The sequence below is a fragment of the Chanos chanos genome, chromosome 7 (genome assembly GCF_902362185.1).
Source record: "Chanos chanos chromosome 7, fChaCha1.1, whole genome shotgun sequence".
In the NCBI taxonomy this organism is placed as follows: Eukaryota; Metazoa; Chordata; class Actinopteri; order Gonorynchiformes; family Chanidae; genus Chanos; species Chanos chanos.
The window spans coordinates 23,797,175-23,818,965 of record NC_044501.1 but is presented as its reverse complement, the minus strand read 5'-3'; the positions used below and the strand labels follow the sequence as shown (position 1 = coordinate 23,818,965).

General features: G+C 42.2%; 1 protein-coding gene across 1 annotated transcript; it reads right to left on the bottom strand.

The window, feature by feature from the left end:
- Positions 1 to 593: 593 nt before the first annotated feature.
- On the bottom strand, positions 594 to 20,723 carry ppp1r16b (protein phosphatase 1, regulatory subunit 16B). The gene is made up of 10 exons (XM_030780789.1): positions 20,411 to 20,723; positions 8,386 to 8,456; positions 7,231 to 7,376; positions 6,816 to 6,919; positions 4,626 to 4,750; positions 2,348 to 2,473; positions 1,870 to 1,945; positions 1,566 to 1,695; positions 1,256 to 1,394; positions 594 to 1,028 (listed from the first exon to the last, which is right to left on the bottom strand). The coding sequence occupies exons 1-10, from the start codon at positions 20,676 to 20,678 to the stop codon at positions 594 to 596; spliced, it is 1,620 nt and encodes a 539-aa protein (XP_030636649.1). The 5' UTR covers positions 20,679 to 20,723.
- Between the last annotated feature and the right edge of the window lie 1,068 nt (positions 20,724 to 21,791).

Here is a 21,791-nt window from a genome sequence, read left to right as displayed (position 1 = left end):
GACAGGATGAAAAAAATGTGGCATGAAGCAGAAAATCTGTGAGTAACAATTTGAAAGAGACTGACAGATTTGAGAGATTCGTCCCAGTTGTATGGAGTCAAAAAGTTCCCTTTTCTCTGTGGATGTTGAGGAATGTTTAAGCAGAAACTCAGCATCTGCTCTCTCTTCAATCTGATTGGTTAATATGATGGTTCTTTACTTCATTCCACTCTCTGCTTTTCCTCTCTTTCCCTGTTTTCTTTTTTCCTTTCCTGCCCCACTCCTCCTGTCTTGTTTCCATAGAGACAGACCTACTCCCACATTTCAGTGAGTGCATTCACAATGTCCCAGGGTGTAGAGAACACAGCAGCCATGGTTCTGCATGGGGCAGTAGCTTGCACCTCTACTTCACAGCTTCTGCTGTCAACAGGTGAAACAGGTGTGTAGGGCTAACAGTGTATAAAGCCTGACAGGGACTGGGTTAGGTCTTTCCTTATGAAAAGCATCAAAATGACTTAAGTCAATGGCTCTCCGTTTCTCTAAGACCCCTAACTTCTGTCTACACAGTGCACCCCCCGTCAGTCCCTCTGCAGTGATATATAACTCCTGCTCCCCTATGAAACACAGCAGCATCTGTGATCCTTGGGGACTGCCTCGTCCACTGGCTGTTTCAGTTTGAGGAGAGGCGGGTCCCCACTGGCGGGAGTGAAGTAAACAGTGCAGCCATTGGATGACACCAGGGGCATGCTGGGGTCATCTGGGCTGTCCTTACGTTCGCTGGAGCTCGTGGACCCGTTGCTTAGGTGACCATTGAGTAAAGGGTGGTTGAGCAGTTTGGCAGCTGCGCGCTGCTTTTTGAGTTCAGAAAGCGTCTGTGCACGCTCCTTTGGCCGGGACTCCTCTGACGGGGAGGTGGGTGAGAGACTGCAGGAGTCAGAGCTTAAAGTCTCTCCACTGGTGGTTAACTGGGTGGCACTGGACGCTGTGGCAGAAACAGAGCCATTCTGTTTGGTCCCCTCCTTCAGAGGTTTAAGAGGTCCAGGCTTCACCTAGTGACAGAAGTGTCAGAAAAGTACTAATTATCATAAAAATCCATTACAGTCAAACTCAAACAGCTGCCTTTGACCGTATGAACTCTATGTTAAGATTAACTGCACTGAAAAGGTGAAAGACATCTGAAAGCAGTTGAAAGAAGTGAGATTCAATTTTAACAACAGGGCCAATTGCACCTGATGCACTTTGTACAAAATACAAGTTAACATCACTGATCACTCACTGAATGGCTGCTCTCCTGCTCAGACTCTTTCTCTCTGTCCGCCTCCTCTCTCTCCCCTCTCCAGACAATGGCTTCTGTCTCATACTCCTTACGGCAGAGGTTGTGTCTGTCTGACAGACTAGCCCTCCTCACAACCTTCCTACACACACACACACACACACACACACACAGAGAGCATTTATGTAGTATTTATGTCTACTGAAACAGTGCCAGTTACATCCATGTCTATTTCTGGGTCATTTATTTTAAAGCACTGCTTCCTTTGTTTGGAGGAACTGCAGTGACGGTGCATGGCCAGCAGGGGGCTTACCCACGACTGCCAGCGCTGGACGTGCGGCGACACAGAGACGTCTTGTGCTTCAGTTGTGACTTCATGATTATGTCATGCTTGTGCTTGAGATCCAAGAGTAGGTTCCGGAACTCCTCATCTTCACACAAGTCTGAGAGAACACATGCAAAAAATTGACCTGACCACACACTGAACTCTGTCAGACACAGCAATTCAAAGGTAGATTTTTTCTCTCATACACACTGTATGGTTCCTGACTGACACTGCTCTGTTTCTACAGGATCTCTGACTCTATGAGCTGACACTGTAGATGGAGCATGCATACCTATAGGTGTCTCCTCCATGTATGTTTTCGTGTTTAGACTGGCACCATTAGACACCAGCAGCTCGGCTATGTGAATCTATGAGGAATGCACACACATACACAGAGAGAGAGGGAGAGAGAGAGAGAAGGAGAGAGAGAAGGAGAGAGAGAGAGAGAGAGAGATTACTGATCTGTCATTATTGGTCATTCGAGCAGCCAGTCATGGCAAATTTGTAATAAACAGAGTGAAAGAGCCAAACAGCTTTGCAACAGTAGACATCCCAATTTTATTTTTGAAAACCATCACTCTCCTTAACCTATGAAAGAATATTTTATGTTGTAATATGATGGAATGGTAACTCTGCTCAGCTGTCTGTCTGAGGCTGTGTATGTGTGTATGTTTATGTTTATGTGCGTGTGTGTCTGTATATTTATGTGTGTGTGTGTGTGTGTGTGTCTGTGTGTGTATATTTATGTGTGTGTGAGTGTGGGGGGGTACCTGTCCCCAGCAGGCTGCAGCGTGCAGTGGTTGCCAGCTGTCAGAGTCCCTGAGGTCTGTCCTCGCTCCCGCCTCTAGCAGCAGCTCTGCAGCCTGGACGTAGCCATTGGCTGCCGCTATATGGAGCTAAGACACACAAACACAGTGAGCAGTTACTACACTGTGGCATGATTAAAACTGTGCCATCACACACCAGCCCTTTTAAAGAGTACTGTGGATTTATGAGGCCTCAGAAGTAAAGCCAAAATAATCTTGGTGTAACTGATCTGTGTGATTAATTCTGTGTTAAGCATGACAAATCACAGAGAAAAAAAGCAGTGTAAAACTTATGTGCAGGAGGCGTACTGTAATCAGACTGTGTGCATACATGCTGTTGTGTTAAGTGGTTTAGGTTCGATGGGCATCACACAAGCTGAGATAAAAGCGATGCACTCTGAAATATGAGAAATATGTTTCTGTTCAGTCACCAAAAATAAAATAAAATAAAATAAAATAAAATAAAAATAGGGTGAGGAGCTCAGACACCCGGGAAGAGCTCGGAGTAGAGCAGCTGCTCCTCCGCATTGAGCCAATTGAGGTGGTTCGGGCACCTAGTCAGGATGTCTCCTGGGCGCCTCCCTGTGGAGGTGTTCTGGACACAACCAACTAGGAGGAGACCCCAGGGCAGACCCATGACACTTTGGGAGAATTATATTTCTCGGCTGGCCTGGGAACGCCTTAAGATCCCCCAGGAGGAGCTAGTGGATGTAGCCAGGGAAAGGGATGTCTGAGCTATCCTCCTCAACCTGCTGCCACTGCAACCCGGTCCCGGGTAAGCAGCAAAAAATGGATGGATGGAAAATAAAATAAAATAAAATAAAACCTGCAGTGAGGGGTGTGCTTTGGGACATAGAGATTGAAGGAAGAGTACTCTTCGTTAGGGCTCAGCTGTGGAAACTCTGAATTCATGGCCTTAGTCACCTTAGCTTTCCTTATTGTTTTCCCTCACATACCAAGTAGAAACTACCCCTTTCTAATCTTAATCTTAATAACCTAGAGCGGACTGGGACCATTCGCCAGACTGTCCAGTAGATTGTCAATGTCCCACATGCAAATGTCAGGTTTGAGCAGGGCGTGTCTGTGTGTGTGTATGTGTGCGTGTGTGAGCATTAATGGGCACTCACTCTCCACTGATTTTCAGTTCTCTCTCTCTCTCTCACACATTCAATGTTATCACAATCAAAAGCAACAGTGGTGTTATTGAAGCATTTTTTTCTGTTTGGCAGAATGGATTTGGCTGTAGCATCTAACATCACAAACCCCAAGCAGCAGTCTGCTCACCAGGAGCCTGATTTTCATCTGTGCTCCACTTTAATCTGGCAGGAGTTATTTTGGGAACATATCAAAGAGTAACAGCTTTTTGCTCTACTGTTAATCCAGCTATGATGTGTCATGTTGTTTTTGCACTTAAGCAAGAAATGAAAACAAAAGGCAACATCAGGATTCACAATGTGTTTTGTCATTTAACTATGTCCCCTGGGGTATAGCTGTGATAATTCACTTATATAGGCTAACAACAGGCTCCAGCTTAGTTCGCTCTGTTGGTATGTATTGGGTGTATTGTATGTGTGTCTGCGTGTGTGTGTGTGTGTGTGTGTGAATGAGAGAGAGAGATGGAGAGAGAGAGAACATTGGTGAGTTTACTCCTGTATTTCTCTACATTTACACTCACTGAGCACTTTATTAGGAACACTAGACTAATACTGGGTAAGGCCTCCCTTCACTCTCAAAACAGCATCAGTTCTTCATGGCATGGACTCCACAAGATTTTGGAAACATTCCTTCGAGATTCTGGTCTGTGTTGACATGATTGCATCGCGTAATTTCTGCAGATTTGTCAGCTGCACACTCATGCTGCGAATCTCCCATTCTACCACATTCCAAAGGTGCTCTACTGGATTCAGATCTGGTGACTGGGAAGGCCACTGAAGAACACTGAACTCATTGTCATGTTCATGAAACCAGTTTGAGATGACTTTTGCTTTGTGAGATGATGCCTTATCATACTGGAAATAGCCATTAAAGGATGGGTAAATTGTGGTCATGAAGGGATGCACATGGTCAGCAACAATACTCAAATAGGCTGTGGAATTCAAGTGATGATTGATTGGCATAAACGGGCCCAAAGTGTGCCAAGAAAACATTCCCCACAACATCACACCACCGCCACCATGTCTTTGTGTGAGATGGAGAAAAAATGTGGTGTGTGTGTGTGTTCATGTGTGTGCATGTATCTCACCAGTGTGGCACCCTGTGAGTCTTGCTGGTTCACATCCTCTCCATGTCGTAGAATGTTCTGGATATCTTCTATCATCCTGTGCTCCACCGATGCTCTTGTTTCATTTATCATCTCCTGGGTGATGCCTGTGAGTCAAAAGACACCAGAGTTGTCCATCACAAGGCAGGAAGACAAGAAAAAGAACAAAGCTAAAAGCCATGTTACTGTTATATTAAATATTTGGGTATTGCTATATCATGGAAAAAGTGTATATATATGCTACAGTTGAGAATGATGACAAAAAGCTGATGTGTCTTACATAGCACCTATATTAAAGCATATATTTAAAAAAATGCCTTAAATTCTTAGTAAACAAATTCACCAGTATTAAAAAGGAATTTTGGTTAATTAATTAATTATCCAGGCCAGCAGTCCATTTTAATAGACGAATTAAACTGCCAGTACTGTACGTTTTAAATTACTCTCCCAGTACTGTAGAGTTCAGTTATAATTAAGATCAAAGGAATGTGGTGAAGTCACTAAAGTTATTTGAGCTGAACAGTGAGACTTCAGCTCTCATAATGATGAAAGAAAGGGAAAAGAAATTGCTATTATATAGCAACTTTCTCTGACAGTCCATAAAGTCCACTGGATTTATCATATATAATTTACAGTTAGGCAGCAGTAGGCAGCATCCTCTGCTCCCCTCACCAGGATACAAGGCAAGGAGCTCAACAATAAAGAAATGTCTCCCAGAGATGGAGGTCACAGGTCGATGTGTCTCAACGGTGACGAACTGGACCCAGACGGCAGGTTTGGCTGCAGTGTAGCCACTGAGATGACAAACCTTACCACGCCTGTGGCTGAACATGTGAGTGACCTGTGAAACTGTGAAATCAGACTCCTCACTGCCACTCCACAGATCAGCTCCCAGCAGGCTGATCCTGACAAATTCCACACACATCTCAGACAGTACTGATCCTGACATATTCCAAACACATCTCAGACAGTATTGATCCTGACAAATTCCACACACATCTCAGACAGTATTGATCCTGACATATTCCACACACATCTCAGACAGTACTGATCCTGAAATATTCCACACATATCTCAGACAGTATTGATCCTGACATATTCCACACACATCTCAGACAGTATTGATCCTGAAATATTCCACACACATCTCAGACAGTATTGATCCTGAAATATTCCACACACATCTCAGACAGTATTGATCCTGAAATATTCCACACACATCTCAGGCAGTACTGGCTGCCAGAAACACAAGAGTCTTCACTGAGGGATCCTGCCCTCCAAGCACTGGAGGGGTGCAGCTGTTCATCCATCAAACTGGGAAAGATCTGTTCATTTATTACACTGGGGAAAGATCTGTTCATCAATCACTCCTTCTGTCTCTACTTGCTTGTGTGTGTGTGTGTGTGTGTGTGTGTGTGTGTGTGTGTGTTTGCCTTGTGAAATACAATGACATTTACAGAGAAGATCTGTAAAGATCTGTGATCTGTCCATTTCTAGACACAGGGCAAGTCCCCCACGTTAGACTGTTTGTGTGAAGGAAACTCTTCATCGTTCTGTAAACCTGGTGATTGACTCCACTTACAGTTTAATTGGTTTGAGCCCTGGTTTCTTATACCTTAAACTATTGTAGAGTTAACAGTTAATGAACTAGTTATGTGATTGCGCAAGCACTCATATATTGTTCTTCCATCTCTAGTGGTGAAATGAGGAATATTATTATTATGATTATTTTGGCGCCGCTTGTACTCCCGCAGTTTTCACGATATCAATTCCATTGCAGCAGTAACCAGTCCATCCTAATGCTGTGTAGTGTGCTTGTAAACAGTTAACTGATCAGCCCACTAGTTTTTTTTTGTTTTTTTTTCTTAATACTCATTTTTAATCGCTTATGTTCCCATTGAAAATGAATAGGGAAAGTTTAAGGTCTCTAGCGCTATGACAAGGGTTTACAAACAGGGGCAGTCGATAGTTGGATTCAGTGGTCTTTTGCTCCATGACTACACTTCAGCTGGAGACAGATCAAGAATTTCTACAGTTAAGAATTGATGATGCTGCGGTGCAATCACACTCGCATATTCTGACGGAAATGCATCTTTAGTCATTTATAGTGTTCCACTGGTTTGTGTTTGGTGATTTCCATGGCTGCTGGGTTTAAAGGCGGGAAAGCCTCACCTCGACTGGCCATAGCGTTCTCTATGATGTCAAGGGTGGGGTCGTCTTCACACAGGTCATAGGGCATGTTTCCATCAGAATTGACAGCTAACAGATCTGCTCCACTGCATAGCAAAAAGATAAGAATGATTTGAACTCCAATGTCATAATTTCCACTTCAGTTTGAGAACGTAGTACAGTCAGTGTCAGATTAGAATAACACCAAGTTGATTTCTGAGTTCATCACACAGGACATGCAGCAAATAACTAAAATACCCAGGACCACTCTCCTGTGGACTTCCATTACACACAGCATTGTCTCTAAGCTGCACATTTGTCAATATCTTATTGAGAGAGATAGGAGATGGGGCTGAACACCAACACACTCACACATGTACACATGCAGACAAACACATATACACAGTGAATGTCTTACTGCTGAATGAGAATCTGGACAAGGTCAGTGTGTCCACAGGTGGCTGCAGCATGCAGGGGTGTCCACAGTTCATTATCCTGAGCGTTCACACAGGCCCCTCTGTTCAACAGAATCTTCACAATCTCCTGGTAGTTATCTATACAACACTACAAGAGAGAAAGAGAGGTCTGATCAACACACCTACACATACACAGGCCAAATCTCACCATGACTACTTAACAGAGCAAAACATTCACTAGTTGTCATGTTGTGATAGGTCTTCCAGTCACACATTAAAAACCTGCAAATACACAGAAGCTGTCCTGATATTTCTGTCACTGACAAACTGCATCATTGTTAAACACCCTTCCTGAGAGAATCTATGAAAGAATATGAATGGGCATTCTATCACAGGTGTTACTCTGACCTCACACATCTTCAAGACCTGCCTCCCATAGCAGCCTGCGTATCCCACATGAGACATCCGCAAACGTCAAACAGCTAAACTGACTTTTGCTTCATGACAAAGTGATTTTCTCATCACAAACATTTTAAAAATAAAATGCAGATGAGTTTTAGTGGATTTCTTTGCAGGACAAGTCACAGCTAAGACAAAAAAGGAGAATCAGAAACAAGTCAGGATGTACAGAAGTCCACTGAACACAGAAGAGGTAACCTCTGTCAAACAGGGCAATAAGAGAGCAGCCTTGTAGCATCCACCCTGTAACGCACCCATGTAATATCTACCCTGTGACAACACCACAGAGCAAGGACACTATGGAGCTGTCCTATTACAGAAGACACATGGAGCCCAGGTTATGCTGTACTCAGCTGACCCTGACTGGCACTGGTTTACAGTCAGGTCCACTCAAAACAGTGACACTCCTGCTATCTAGCTCATGTAGCCATCTATCAAAATGTATAGGCCTGCCACAATGGTAGCCTAGCTTTCTATTGAAACATCCTCTATACTATGTCTATTCTTATTACTGTAACATAAAAAATTACAAAGACAGTGCAGAAGTGTATTCAACCCTGTTGGTTATTTTTCAGAAGATCCACATTATTGCTTTCAATCAAAGTGTTTTCACAAGCTCAAGAGTGCAGGGAGTGTAACTACACACATCGTCCTGTATGTACTGTATTTAAATGGGGGCTGGTCTGTGAAGGTCTTACCTGATGCAGCGCTGTCAGTCCATCCTCGTTACACAGGTCGGGACTCACATTATTCCTCAGCAGATAACGCACTACACCACACACACAAACACACACACACACACACACAAACACACACACCACTTCTGTTTATTGAAAGTCACAGGGCATTAAAAAAAATGTGAGGACTGAAAACTCCAAAAGACAACTTAGACACTTAAACATCATCAACCTCATTCAATTCAGTTTTCATTTCAAAGGGCAAATACCTATTACCTCACCAATCTGTTTCATTTTAGATTTTTTACCATGTAAATGATCCTTCTCATATGTCAGGACACGTGTAATAACTCCAACCACTGGTGTGTTCAGACACAGACACAGACTCAGACTCAGACTCAGACACAGACACAGACACACACACACACACAGACACACACACACACGTGTACCTCTATCCTTGTGTGGACACTCATTGTCATAACGCATTCCCTAGCCCCTTACCCTAACCTCAACCATTTCAACTGAATGCCTAACCCCCACCCTTACCCTAACCTAAACCTAATTCTAACCTGAACCCTAAAACCAAGCCTTAACCCTCAAACAGCCCTTTGAAGGAGTGAGGACCAGCCAAAATGTCCTCACTTTCCCAAGATGTCCTCACTCCCAAGGTCTAAAGCTCAAATTGGTCCTCATAAGGACAGTGTGTGTGTGTACAGACAGAGCCACACAAACACACACAGACACACATGCGCACACACACACGTATACACAGACACACACACATACACATGTATACACAGACACGCGCGCACACAGACATACACACACACCGAGTCACACACACACACACACACACAGAGGTAGTACAGTGTGCCTTTAACAGGGCAATGCATCACATTAAGAGACCTGGACTTGAAGAGAACAATTTTCCATGTTCTCTTGGGTAAATCTGTTGGCCAGGGTGACTCTTTTTCTCCCTCTCCTTCCTGTCAGTCGGTGATAATGAAGAAAACACTGTGGCAGGCGTCAGGTGCCACTGCAAACCTGGTTAGTCATCACAGCCGAAGGGGCCATCAAACAAAGGGTGGACTTTCCGAACGGAACAAAAAAGGAAAGGAAATAGGGCAGAGCAGTAGTCCTTTGATCTTACTGTTGCTTTAAATGTGCCATGAGAAGTGTGTTTTAAGTGCATATACAATTTCAGTAAAACTACGTCAGTTCATTACAGGCCATGGCAATGTTTCTCAGTAAATTATGTGCAAATCTGTTAGCAGCCTGATCCTGACAGCGAAAAAAAAATCATTCAGTGTTTTTGGGAAGAACCCTCCCTGTCACTCTGAAACCCTCTGTTTTCACACAGAATCTGTTGTATGCAGAAAGACACAGCAGCGAGCTCAGATGCAGTCAGACATTGCCCGGTTTGGAAGTGAAAAGTGAGTCATATAGATAGCAATGGGTAGAGTCAGATGTATAGATGGAGAGTGAGAGAAATGTTGATTTGACAGGAGCATAACATGGATACCTTGCCTGACTGGTGGCCTCCATTATGCCAAGGTTCTGATTGGACAGAGGGATATAGGGATTAAAGCAAAAAAATTCCTCTGACTGAAAACAGTGAAGATGTGGCATAATCTGATGGAGGATGTGGGGGGTTGCAAAAGGACTGCCTCTCGTTCGTCGGACTGGTGATTGCAGGCCGCTCCATTTTGAACTGCGGCTTCTCGCTCATTCTTTGTCACAAACTTTGACTTTGACTGCAGTCTTGATTAACTTTATTCGTATTTGAACTATTTCTATGGCTTGCTAGACATTAAGACTCTTGTGATTTGGGGATTTGGGGGTATTTTGTAAAGTTCATAAATGTATATTTTGGTGTGTTAATCTAACGTTTGGCTTGTCTGCAGACAAAAGTTGATTGTGTGTGCATCCACAGACACGTGATTAATTGAGTAGAAAGGAAGAGAAGTATATGATTTTCAGTTTGTGGCTTTAACCCATTAAGGTCGGATGCAACATTTGTGTGATCCCCTCAAGACAGGGTGAGACATTTGCGTTCCTCTCCCCCTTCTCCCTTGACCGATGAAATGCATCGTGATTCACTGAAACACACATGAGGAAGGCAAAATGCTTTGTTTGTTTTCCTGAGTGAGAGGAGCGCATCAAGGTCGCTCCACTCGCTCAGGTCGTCAGCCATTATCACTGTCTGTAGCGCAACTTCAGAGACATTTTTCCAGTCCACACGGAAGCTAAGAGGGCTGAAAATCACTGATCTCACTGATCTCAACTCATGGCCTCTCTGGAATCCAATTGATGGAAATCCGTCGTAGCGACAGAGAACTTTAATCCCTAGGGATAAAGCAGAACATTGACATAATTATCAGTCATTTTAAAATCCCCTACTAGCTTCTGTCCACAAACACGAGTGACATCCCACAGCATGACCAAACACCAGTCACTCCCACCTGCTCTCTCTGTCTCTCACTCTCTCTCTCTTTTGCTCTCTCTCTTTCCATTTTTGACACGTAATTCTTTCTTTTCAAGTTCAAGCTTATTTAGAGCCAAATATCACTGTTTAAGGTCTCAAAGGGCTCTACAAGGCCCACACCCAACAAAACAAGATGGCACCCCCTGACTTGATTCTCAGAATGGGCAAGAAAAAGCTCCCCCAAAAACCCAGGTGTAACAGGGGAAAAAATGGAAGAAATCTTGAGAAGGACCACAGAGAGAGGAGACCCCTTCATGACCAGACACGTGTGCAATAGGTGTCAACCCAGTGGGCGATTACAAGTAATACAATAATAATGCAAAAGAAAAAACACCAGCAAAAAGACAAAATAATAACAACAAAAGCAGGACGAGGGGGGTGGCGATGACGAGGAGGCCGGCAGGTAGGGATGAAGAAGACAGAGGGGGGCAGGGCACATCTGGGAGGAATAAGGCAACACTCACACAAGGCATTCATACTCGAGCAAATGAGAAACACATACAGAAAAGGGGGGGGGGCATTAGTGGGGTACCAGGGCTTAATAAAGCAATTAACGCAGCAAAGCTAATGGCTGTGGAAGGCACATGCGTAGTAGGGTCATCTAGGGCATTCAGTTGCCATTTTATTACCTGATACTGCACATTACTGCACTGTGTGATGCTGACAGCAATCAGCTTTGTCCTGAGCTTCACAAATCATCACAATAACACACACACACTCATGTAGGTGTAGTTCTCTTACTCAAATGTTCCCTTCTTGTCACAGCCCTGTTGTGTCAAGTACGACAAGCTTTCTGCATAATATTTCTGAGACCCAAGCAGTTTTAACAACCCTGGGGCAGACCACACCTTAAACCCCTTTATGTGGACCCAAAGTCATATTAGACCATTTAATCCTTGCTCCCTCAGTCATGTAGTCCTTATGGACAACTTCCCAGCCTTTGTGTACACTGCTGCCCCCTGGGGGATTATTATATTCCCTGTGTTGACCTCCATTTGCTGCAGTGAACTGAGGGCTTCTGCAGTTGTGAAGTAAACAGACAAAAAAGTGCTAGTCCATCTGTCAGACAGCACACTGCACCTCAGGGATTTCTATGCTCTATGACTGCTCATCTCTCAATAAGATTTCCCATGCAAATGGACACTACAACAGCCTTTCTCAGAGTGCAAGCAAAACACCAGCAGTCTTACGCAGCTGAGTGTACAGCCGATGCTTTTATAATGATCTTGATATCTTCAAAATGAAAGAATTCACCAGCACCAATTTTAATGATTTTGAGATGATAAAGGATGTAGTATATGAAGAAATGCCATCATACAGACAGGGGTAACATTTCATTACGTTTGACAAAATTTCTCAAATTTTCTTGCAAGATCCCTGACTTTCGTTATGTACTGTAGGTTCAGGTCTTTGATTTTACAAATCATTTGCTTTTATCTTAAACCTAATTTAAGATCTACATTACATAAATGAGTCAGGACGTTTTAAATGTAATGCATGTGTTTGAAAAGCCTCAAAAAACTAAATCGTTAATGAATATGAATGTGATGTGATGTGATGTGATCACAATCACTGTACATAATCACTATACACCAGAATCAGAATCAGAATCATTTTAAATAACCACACAAACATGATGTTTTGGTGGGCAGGGACCTATAGTGCCTCCAGGAGGGCATCAGCTGGAAGAGGTGGTGAGCAGGGTGAGAGGAGTCAGAGATTTTTTTTGAGTGTGCATCTGTGATATAGTGATTCAACTGATGGGAAGGGTGCCAATAGTCTTGGATGACTGCAGTTTTTCACGTGTGTGACTGCCTGAGCTGCTGTACCAAACTGTTATGGATGAGGTGAGTATGCTCTCAAGGATGGCTGCGTAGAACTGATGGAGGAGGCTTCGTTTTAATTTGAACTTTTTGAGCTGTCTAAGGAAAAACAGTCTCTGCTTGGCTTTTTTGGTAATGTGGTTAGTGTTGATGTTCCATTTGAGCGTACTGCTGATGTGGGTGCCAAGAAATTTGAATGAGTGGGTGATGGTTGTGGGTTCTCCTGAAATGTGTATGGGGGTTTTGGGGAGGCTGTGCCTGAAATCTATAATGAGTTCTTGTGTTTTAGATGAGTTGAGCTGGAGATTATCAAGACACCAAGTGACTGCTTGTTCTACCTTCTCACAGTACAAGTCTTTGTTGTTGTTGGTTGTAAGTCTCATTTTGGTTGTGTCGTCTGCATATTTAAGAACGGTGACTGATGTCAAGTGGGTTTGTGTAGAGTGAGAAGAGCCAGGGTGAAAGGACACAGCCCTGGGGGACGCCTGTGCTGAGGGTCAGAGGGCAAGATAAATGGCTATTCATCTTAACCCTCTGTTGTCTTTTCCACAGGAAGCTCTGAGTCCAGTAGCATATGCAGGGGTCAGTGTTCATGTCCAACAGTTTATTGTAAAGATTAACTGGGTTTGTTGTATTGAAGGCCGAGCTGAAGTTGATGAATAGGATGCAACTATCATTGTACACAATCACTGTGAGCTATCACTATACACTACCACTGTACACAACCACTGTGCGCTATAATTGTACACCATCATTGTACACAATCGATGTGCGCTATAATTATACACTATCACTTTGCATAGTCACCCTGCACTGTCACCCCACGCAGTCACCGCACAAAGTCACCGCACACAGTCACTCTGCACTAGGGATGTAACGATAGCAGAGTTTTGATATTTGATATCAACACCAGTGGAATTCCAATTCTCGATACCTGACTGGATCCCACAGCAAAAACAGAAATGCCTTTCACTATACACTCTTTTACTAAAACTTTATGAACATTAACAAATGAAAGCTAGAACAATGCCATCTGCTACTAACATTAACAGTAGCTTTAAAAGGACGCTACATATCCTTCAAGTCGTTCACCAACTATGACTCAAGTAAACTAGAACTGGCATTCAGTAAATATCAAAATACAAACAACTTTTTACTGCACAGCTTTTTGATTTCAGCACCCAGGAAGTGCCACGAAAAAAAAAATCTAAGTAACCATACAGATCAAAATATGGACACTGACTTCAAAGCCCATCACTGGCACACAGCCTTCAGGATTTCACATTTGAGGAACCTTACAAAATGTCCAACTGTAACTTAAGAATTTTTACATTTAAACTCTGAGGGCAGGTAGAAGTCAAAATTTACAGACATAGTGACAGACCATTAGGGTTTGCAAAAATCTATTTAAAGGCGACTGTTATATTTTGTTGACACTTGACTGAAAAGGATGTTACAAACTGGAGTATCAATAAGGGTACCTTACAATCAGTAAGGTAATTCATAAGGTAATTCATAATATCAAATGTTATATGGAAGTTTCTTTTTAATGAGCAGTAAGTTTGACAGTGCTTTGCCACGTCAGTCAGTAAGACAGGAGAGAGACACCAGTTTTAAATCAGTACAACCCATACTGTAGACAAACTATCATGTTTTCTGAATTTTGGTACTGAGGTATTAGTTCTTGTGACAACCCAACTCTACACTATCCAAACTATCACTCCATGTCTCACCCCTACACTGTCCCAATCTGTGCCAAGTTTAGGTAAAAATGGTTGAATGGTTCCATGGCTGGCCACACTCTCAGAAGTACAGAAGGAAATAGAAGACATAGACAAATACACAAGGGTGTAAACACACACTGCATGCTTGGTCTCCTTACTAACAAAAACAAAAAGGAGTCATCAACTCTCATGTGCTTGGCATCCTTATTGATCTGACTTTACTGAAGTCGGACAGCTCAGCTGGAATTAGCTATCACAACAAATTCAAAGAAAAACAGATGAATTAACCTTCATCTTAAGCTTACTATCCAAAATATGAACATTTTAAACCACTGCTGTTCTTATGAAAACGCAATCAACTAATGTGAATTTTACTGAAAAGTTACATGGGTGATTGCTGTTTGTATTTTTGCTTTTGTTTTTTCGTCTTCTTCCTCTTTCGTTTAGAAAGAAAACAGAACACCATGGGTTACCCTTAAAAAGGCAATCTAACTGTGCAGTTTTTCTTGTTTATTCACGTACCTATGTGAAGAGTTAAATTTACACCAGCCTGACGGGGACAGACAGTAAAGAAAGACTGGGAAGTCAAACAGTGCTGTGGATCACTACTGGAAAGATCCAGAGAAAAGAATGTTTTATCCAGCACACCCCCTTTAATAATAATAATAATAATAATAATAATAATAATAATAATAATAATAATAATACGTCAACCCTTTGACATGTTAGGATGAGGAGGTGTTGACGACGAGCTTTAGATTCCATTTTTGTGGACTGTAACCATGTATAGTTCTTGTGTATTGTAACCATGTGTGGTTGTCCGAATGCTTCAAAGCAGACTTGCAGACCATCTTAGCTAGCTAAACTGTTCACAAAAGTTTGAGAAAATTACGATACACTAAGCTACAAAGTTGCTTATGTTGGCATTTGAGCAGATTTAGCAGACTTTGCCCCTGTGTAATAAGGGGGACAGGCTTTTAGTTATGCTCCACGGCAGTGAAAGAACACATTTTTGTCAGCTATTCATGAGGTGGCTAGGCCTGTCCACAAACACATATACCTTCAGATTGTGTGTCATTCTATTATGCTCTCTCAATAGCTTTCTCAAGTGTCTACAAATTTAAAAAATGAAGAAAATTCTACAATTAATTCTCATACGAAATTCATCATTTCAATGACAACATTTAATCAATATATCCACAAATTTATGCAATACTACACTGCCTGGCCAAAAAAAAAAAAAGTCACCATTTGGATTTGGAGCCTGTGGAGGCAGTGTTATGATCTGCGGTGGCTTTAGCTGGTCAGGTCTAGGCTCAGCAAAGTTATATAGCAACAAAATGGAGTCAGCTGAGTACCTGAATGTACTAAATGATCAGGTTATTCCATCAATGGATTAATTCTTCCCTGATGGCCCGGGCATATTCCACGGCAATAATGCAAAGATTTATCAGGCTCAAATTGTGAAAGAGTGGTTCAGAGAGCATGAGGAATCATTTTCACACATGAACTGGCCACCACAGAGTCCTGACCTGAAAGTCTTTGGGATGTGCTGGAGAAGACTTTACAGTGTGGTTTGACTCTCCCGTCGTTGACAAGATCTCGGCCAAAAATTAATGCAACTCTGGGCGGAAAAAACGTGATGAAGGTTATCGAAACAATGCCACAGCAAATGTGCACTGTGATCAAAGCTAAAGGAAGGCAAACGAAATATTAGTGTGCAACTTTTTTTTGGCCAGGCAGTGTATGTAACTGGATGAGAGAGACACAGAGAAAGAAAGAAAGAAAGAAAGAAAGCATATTTTCATTGCATAGAAAGAGAAGAGAGAGAGACCAGACATAAAGTTGTGGATGGCTTGAACAACAACGTGTTTCAATCCAATTCTCCAGTCAGTCTCACAAAGGAAAACACAACAGTGTCTGATAGCTGAAAATGACCCCCTGGGATGCTGCACAGTACATACCAGAGCAGGGAGGGTGTGAGAGATGCTTTCCAAAAGATAAAAGATCCATCAATAAACAGAAAAGGGAAGTTGAACCCCACCCTTGACCTTATCTTCTTACTAGTGGGGGTTGGGGGTGGGGGGTGGATTGAGAATGTGGAGACAGAGGAATCTCTCTCTCTTTGTCGCACAACTATCAGAGATGAAGTAGATTTTGAGAAAAGGGATATCATATGAAAGTGGAAATTTTGCCCTCTGCATACATACACTCACAGTCAGCATTTCACAAATTTTAAAGTGCTTCAGGGCTTTGTAGAGAAAAAAGGAGAACGGTAGGGCCGTAAACACAGGAGACAGAGATCATCATCATTACTCGTCAAAACCAGGAAATGATGTCACAGCACAGATATCATTCATTAGAAAGCTTGTGCTGTTTTTTAGTTTTACAAGTTTTTTTTTTAGAACATTACAAGTCACATTTGTCTCTTTTAATATGCTTTTTATAGCGAACAACAGAAAAGGTAACAAAAGTGGGTGCAGGTATTGTTTTTTTTTTGTCAGGGGAGGTTGTGCACATCCCTGACTACTGTGGGTGCTGTTACGACAGTGTCATCATCCTGGGATGTCTTTTGCACACTCTTTCATAAAAACTATACCCTCTACATTATTGCTTGAGTGGTCCTGAGAAATTCAGGCTGAAATAGGCAAAATGCAACTTTCACAGATAGTCCTGTCCCAGATACAGTGATAACAGCACTTATATTTTTTTTAAGAATCTTTGGTTGGGTCTGAACCTTATCACAGTGGAAGATGCCAAACGGGCCTCTGGGGCCTGACATCAACTACACTATCAGAACCATCACTGGTGGGGCTTGACTGACCCACGTAAACGAGGTCTATTACCCCTACCCCGAGGTCTAACTTTGCCTTAATAACCCCAGGACTTTGTCTTCAGCCTATCTTCAGACTATGTTTTATGAGTACAGGTATTGGACAATCTGTGACCAGCGGTTTCTGCCAAAGTGGTTTCTGTGGTGGGGTGTTAAAATGGGGGAGTGTTAGTAAAGGCCATGAACAATGGTCTGGTGCCAATGACTTCTGTCAGGGTTAAGACAGGTGAGGAAGACGGCTGCGCAGTCACTAAATTCTCAAAAATAGGCCTTAGGGTCTAAAACCAATTCAGAATTTTCCAGCAGATAATAAACAGGATATCCACACCTCCAGCTGCTCTCATAAGTGCAATGCTTGTTTTCCATCTAAATTTGGCATGTATGCAACTGAAAGCTTGGTACTGATAACAATGACATCAGGGAGGGCTGGGCTGAAAAGCAAACATGGAGAGATTATATGCTTTTTCTTTTTTGAGCAGTTGTGTAGGGGTGACTGAAAAACTGCATTTTGTGATTCGTATAAGAGTTCTCCAATTCGTCTTCTTCAAAAATCAGCTATACAAGATCTTCATTAAAAGCAATTTGATAAATTGCTGCACATGGGCCAGATAAGCAGAACTGGAAGTAAAGAGGGTTAACCTTGAAGTCGCTACTTCACCTAACTGACTATTTCATAATTTTGGTAACACTCAATGAAATTTAATGAACAATGTAGAGGTCTTCAGATCATCACTCCAGTAGATGAGTGGCATCACAGACCACCTGACCATTACAGCCAAATACCTGCTGACAAATGCCAGAGCAATGTCAAAAGAATGCCAAAAATATGGTCCCAAAGAGTCTATCTTTTTAACATTACCTTATTTGAAAATGGACACGCCTAGTCTTTTACTGCTGTTCTTTACTATAATTTTTACTCTGTGTTTTTCATTCTGTTTCATCCTCTACACAAAACTACACAAGGTAAAAATAAATAAATAAATAAATAACTGTAATCTTAACAATGACAGAAAGTAATGACCTACATAACCAGAGTTGCCTCTAGTCCCTTTCACAGTTTAATGTGGGTACAGATTAGAGGGGGCTGCAGTGAAGTGCACTGTCAGTCCAGTGCATATCAACTCCCTTTACTCGTTTAACCAGTGCTGAGAGAGCCATGTGAGACTGCAGTATAAAGCACTAGATTACACTTACAAGTTGTTTCTGTACTGAAGTAATCCTCTAAAGACTATGAGCGTATTTTTTATAGTATGCTTAGTCTGAAATAACACATGGTCAATTTTACTTGACCTTGAGCAGGTTTTGGGGGAGATTTTTTACTTTGTTGGTGACACATCTCTTGACATCATTTGTTAGCACTGCATTGCTGGACTGCCCCATGAAAAAATCGCCTGAAAACAGCACTGCAAAGCATTTATGTGTGTAGGTGAATTCTGTGACTGTTAAGCAGAGAATTAACACCAGGTTGGGTTGGTCAGAAAAAACTGCTCTTACTTATAGGTGTGTAAAATATGGGAAAACAAAATCAAACTGCTTTTGATGGTACATACTTCACACAACTTCACATGAAAACTAAAATTCCATCACAACTGGTTAGTTCCTGAACTCTATTTATAATTCTCTGAGATCAGAACCCCTTTAAACTTAGTTATTAGTAAAATCTTCAGGAAGACAATGACCACAAGCAAATACCCAAATCCAATAACTGGTCCCAAACAAAATCAACACTGTAGAGGGTGGTACATAAGTGCAGGTATCAGAATTTAAAATAGGAGAGAAATCTAAGGTCTCTCCCAGTGTTCTGTCTATATAATAAACATCATATAAAAGGCTTGTTGCTCTAATTTGTTTGAGCGGCTGTGTTCTTTGATGAGGACACATTTGTGCATGAATGTCTAGTGAGCACCTCCACCACCGAAAGACCAGTATAAAAAATTTCAAAGACACCAAAAACAACGGCAACAAATTTCTAAATTTCTGAAACCAAAATACAACCAGCAGCATTCAAGAAGGAATGCAAATGATTGTACACTTCCTTCAGTCCAGAAGAGTCAATGATGTTGTGGGTTATGCAATAAGCCTTGAGTCATTACTAAAATCAGTAACCAAAAATCTAACTTTTATAAATGATGAAAGCAAGAAAACAGATGTCTGAGGCCCAGAAAATGAAAGCACATTAATGATGAAGATAAAATGAAATGTTCATTTTAAATGTCAATGAAAACTGGTTTGCTCAGTGTTTACAGCAGGCCAGGCAGATAAAGGAGACAGGAGATACAGGCAGGAAACAGAGGGTGAGGGGAGAGCAAGTGACAGATCAAGCTTAACTAGACTAAATCAGATCAAGCCTAATTAGGCTAAAAATTCAGAATGCAAGTTTACACTGTCTCCAGGCATCTGGGACGACTTCTGTAAGAAGACAGCACACTGACTAACCAGTGCCAAAGGACAGCACTAGGCTGATCGATACACATTGAGAGCAAGGGTTAGTAACAGACAGAGGTGGTGTGACCCCTCTGACCTCCCCCAAACAATGTTTAGCAATGCTGAAGCAACTAGTACCCAAAAACATGACTCAGTCCTCAAATCTGCACATACCAACATTTGAAGCTTTTTACAGGAACCTAACACAGTGTTTTGGTTTACAGACTGTTTGTTGTAATATTTACAGCAGAGGGAGCATCTCACATTTTTTTTTTTGTTTTGTTTTTTTAAATACATGCCTGAAGAAAAAATACAAGTCACCATTAGCTAACCTGAACAACAGGCTGATGGACTTTCTTAAACAAAAAAAGGAAGAGATTTAGTCACTCATCGCTCACAGTGATACACAAAGGATGCAGTTTATTACAGAATATTTGAAAGCTAATAATGTGGATATTGCTACTTGAAGATTATACAAGTTTGTACAATTATACAAACACACACAGAATTAAATAGAAGACTCTGAGCAATAGCTCCAATCATAATTTTTATGATTTTTTTATTACTCTTAGATTTGCATTACCCTGATTTCTGTTATTATTATTCCAGAAAACATCTTATTACTCTTAGATTTGAATTACCCTGATTTCTGCACCAAACCAGTAACTGACAGCTCAATCTTCCATTATAAACAGGAGTCTTAATACCACAGTACAGACAGTGGTAAACACTGGCACAGGTGGGCAGCTCTTACCTTCCTCTGGGTCGTTCCTGGCCGATGCCTCCAGCAGGGCCACGCTCGCAGCGAAGGAGACACGCTTGTGATTTTCAGAGCCGTTTCCATGGGTGTCGTTACCACGCCGCTTTTCGGTTTTGCGCTTCTTGCTTTGCATCTCCTTCTCGTAGGCAGCCCAGCGTTTGAGCTGTTGAGCTCGACGTTTCTGGGCTGCCCTGAGCCGCTCCAGACTCGGGCCCTTGTCCAGCTGCTGGAGCTCTCTGAGGAGCTCCATGTGGTTAGCCATGTTGCAGCCAGCAGGACGGACACAGGGGAAAGGTTTGGGCAGGCACAACAGTCAGCGAGGGCTACTCCTCATCGTTAAGCCTGATTCCATCCCAGTCTCAAGATCAGCTTTAGAATTCCACTGATAGAGAAAGGAGAGAGAGAGAGAGAAAAGATAAAAAAGATAAATGATAGGTCATGAAAGATAAAGCAGCCTACTTGTTTTAAATAAAATACAACGGTTGTAAAGCAGGGATGTTTCAATCAACTCTTCTCTTACATTAATTCTATGTTAGAGAACCGGGCTTGTGACCAGCGGGTTGCCGTTTCGATTCCCAGGACCAACATCCGCGGCTATGTGCCCTTGAGCAAGGCACTCAACCACAATGCTCCCCGGGCGCAAGGAATGCTGCCCACTGCTCCTGCGTCTGGTGTGTGTGTTCACTACTGGTGTGTTGGATGGGGTAAATGCAGAGGACAAATTCACTGCTCACTGTTCACAGTGTATGTGTGCGATCGCAGAGATTTACATTACATTTACATTATTTTAACCCGTACTAGGGCTGTTGCGGTACAGAAATTTCCTTACCGCGACATTCGAAGAATGCCATCGTTTGTGGCAGAAACGCAAACAAACTCCACTGTGTTTAATTTTTTATTCATTTGACTTTACTTGTCCCATGCTCAATTGAAGCAAATTTCCCTTCGCTTTCACTCAGGTTGTATGGGTGCGAAGTTCGCTTTGATTGGACGAAATCACAGTGAATCCGGCAGCAAGCGAAAATTGAGATAGCGAATTCCCAACTTCATGTAAATAAAAACAACGCAAGAGCCAATCAGATCAGCATGTGATATGTTTGGTACGTGACGCTCTCTAGACAGTTACTTTTGGAGTAACAAAAAAAAGTCTGGCCAAGATGGCGGAGGCTATAGCCAAGACTATATGTTGCATGAAAACATGTATATGATTAAAAGACGTATGGGCAACCATTTGTGTCTACATCAACACGGGCTGTTGTTTAAATGTTACATGAACGACAGGAAAAAAAAACTCTCTCTGCAGCTCTGGTCAGGGAAAACAGACCACTGTAGACCTCAGACGTCCATTGCAGAAACAGCAAAAAATAAATAAATA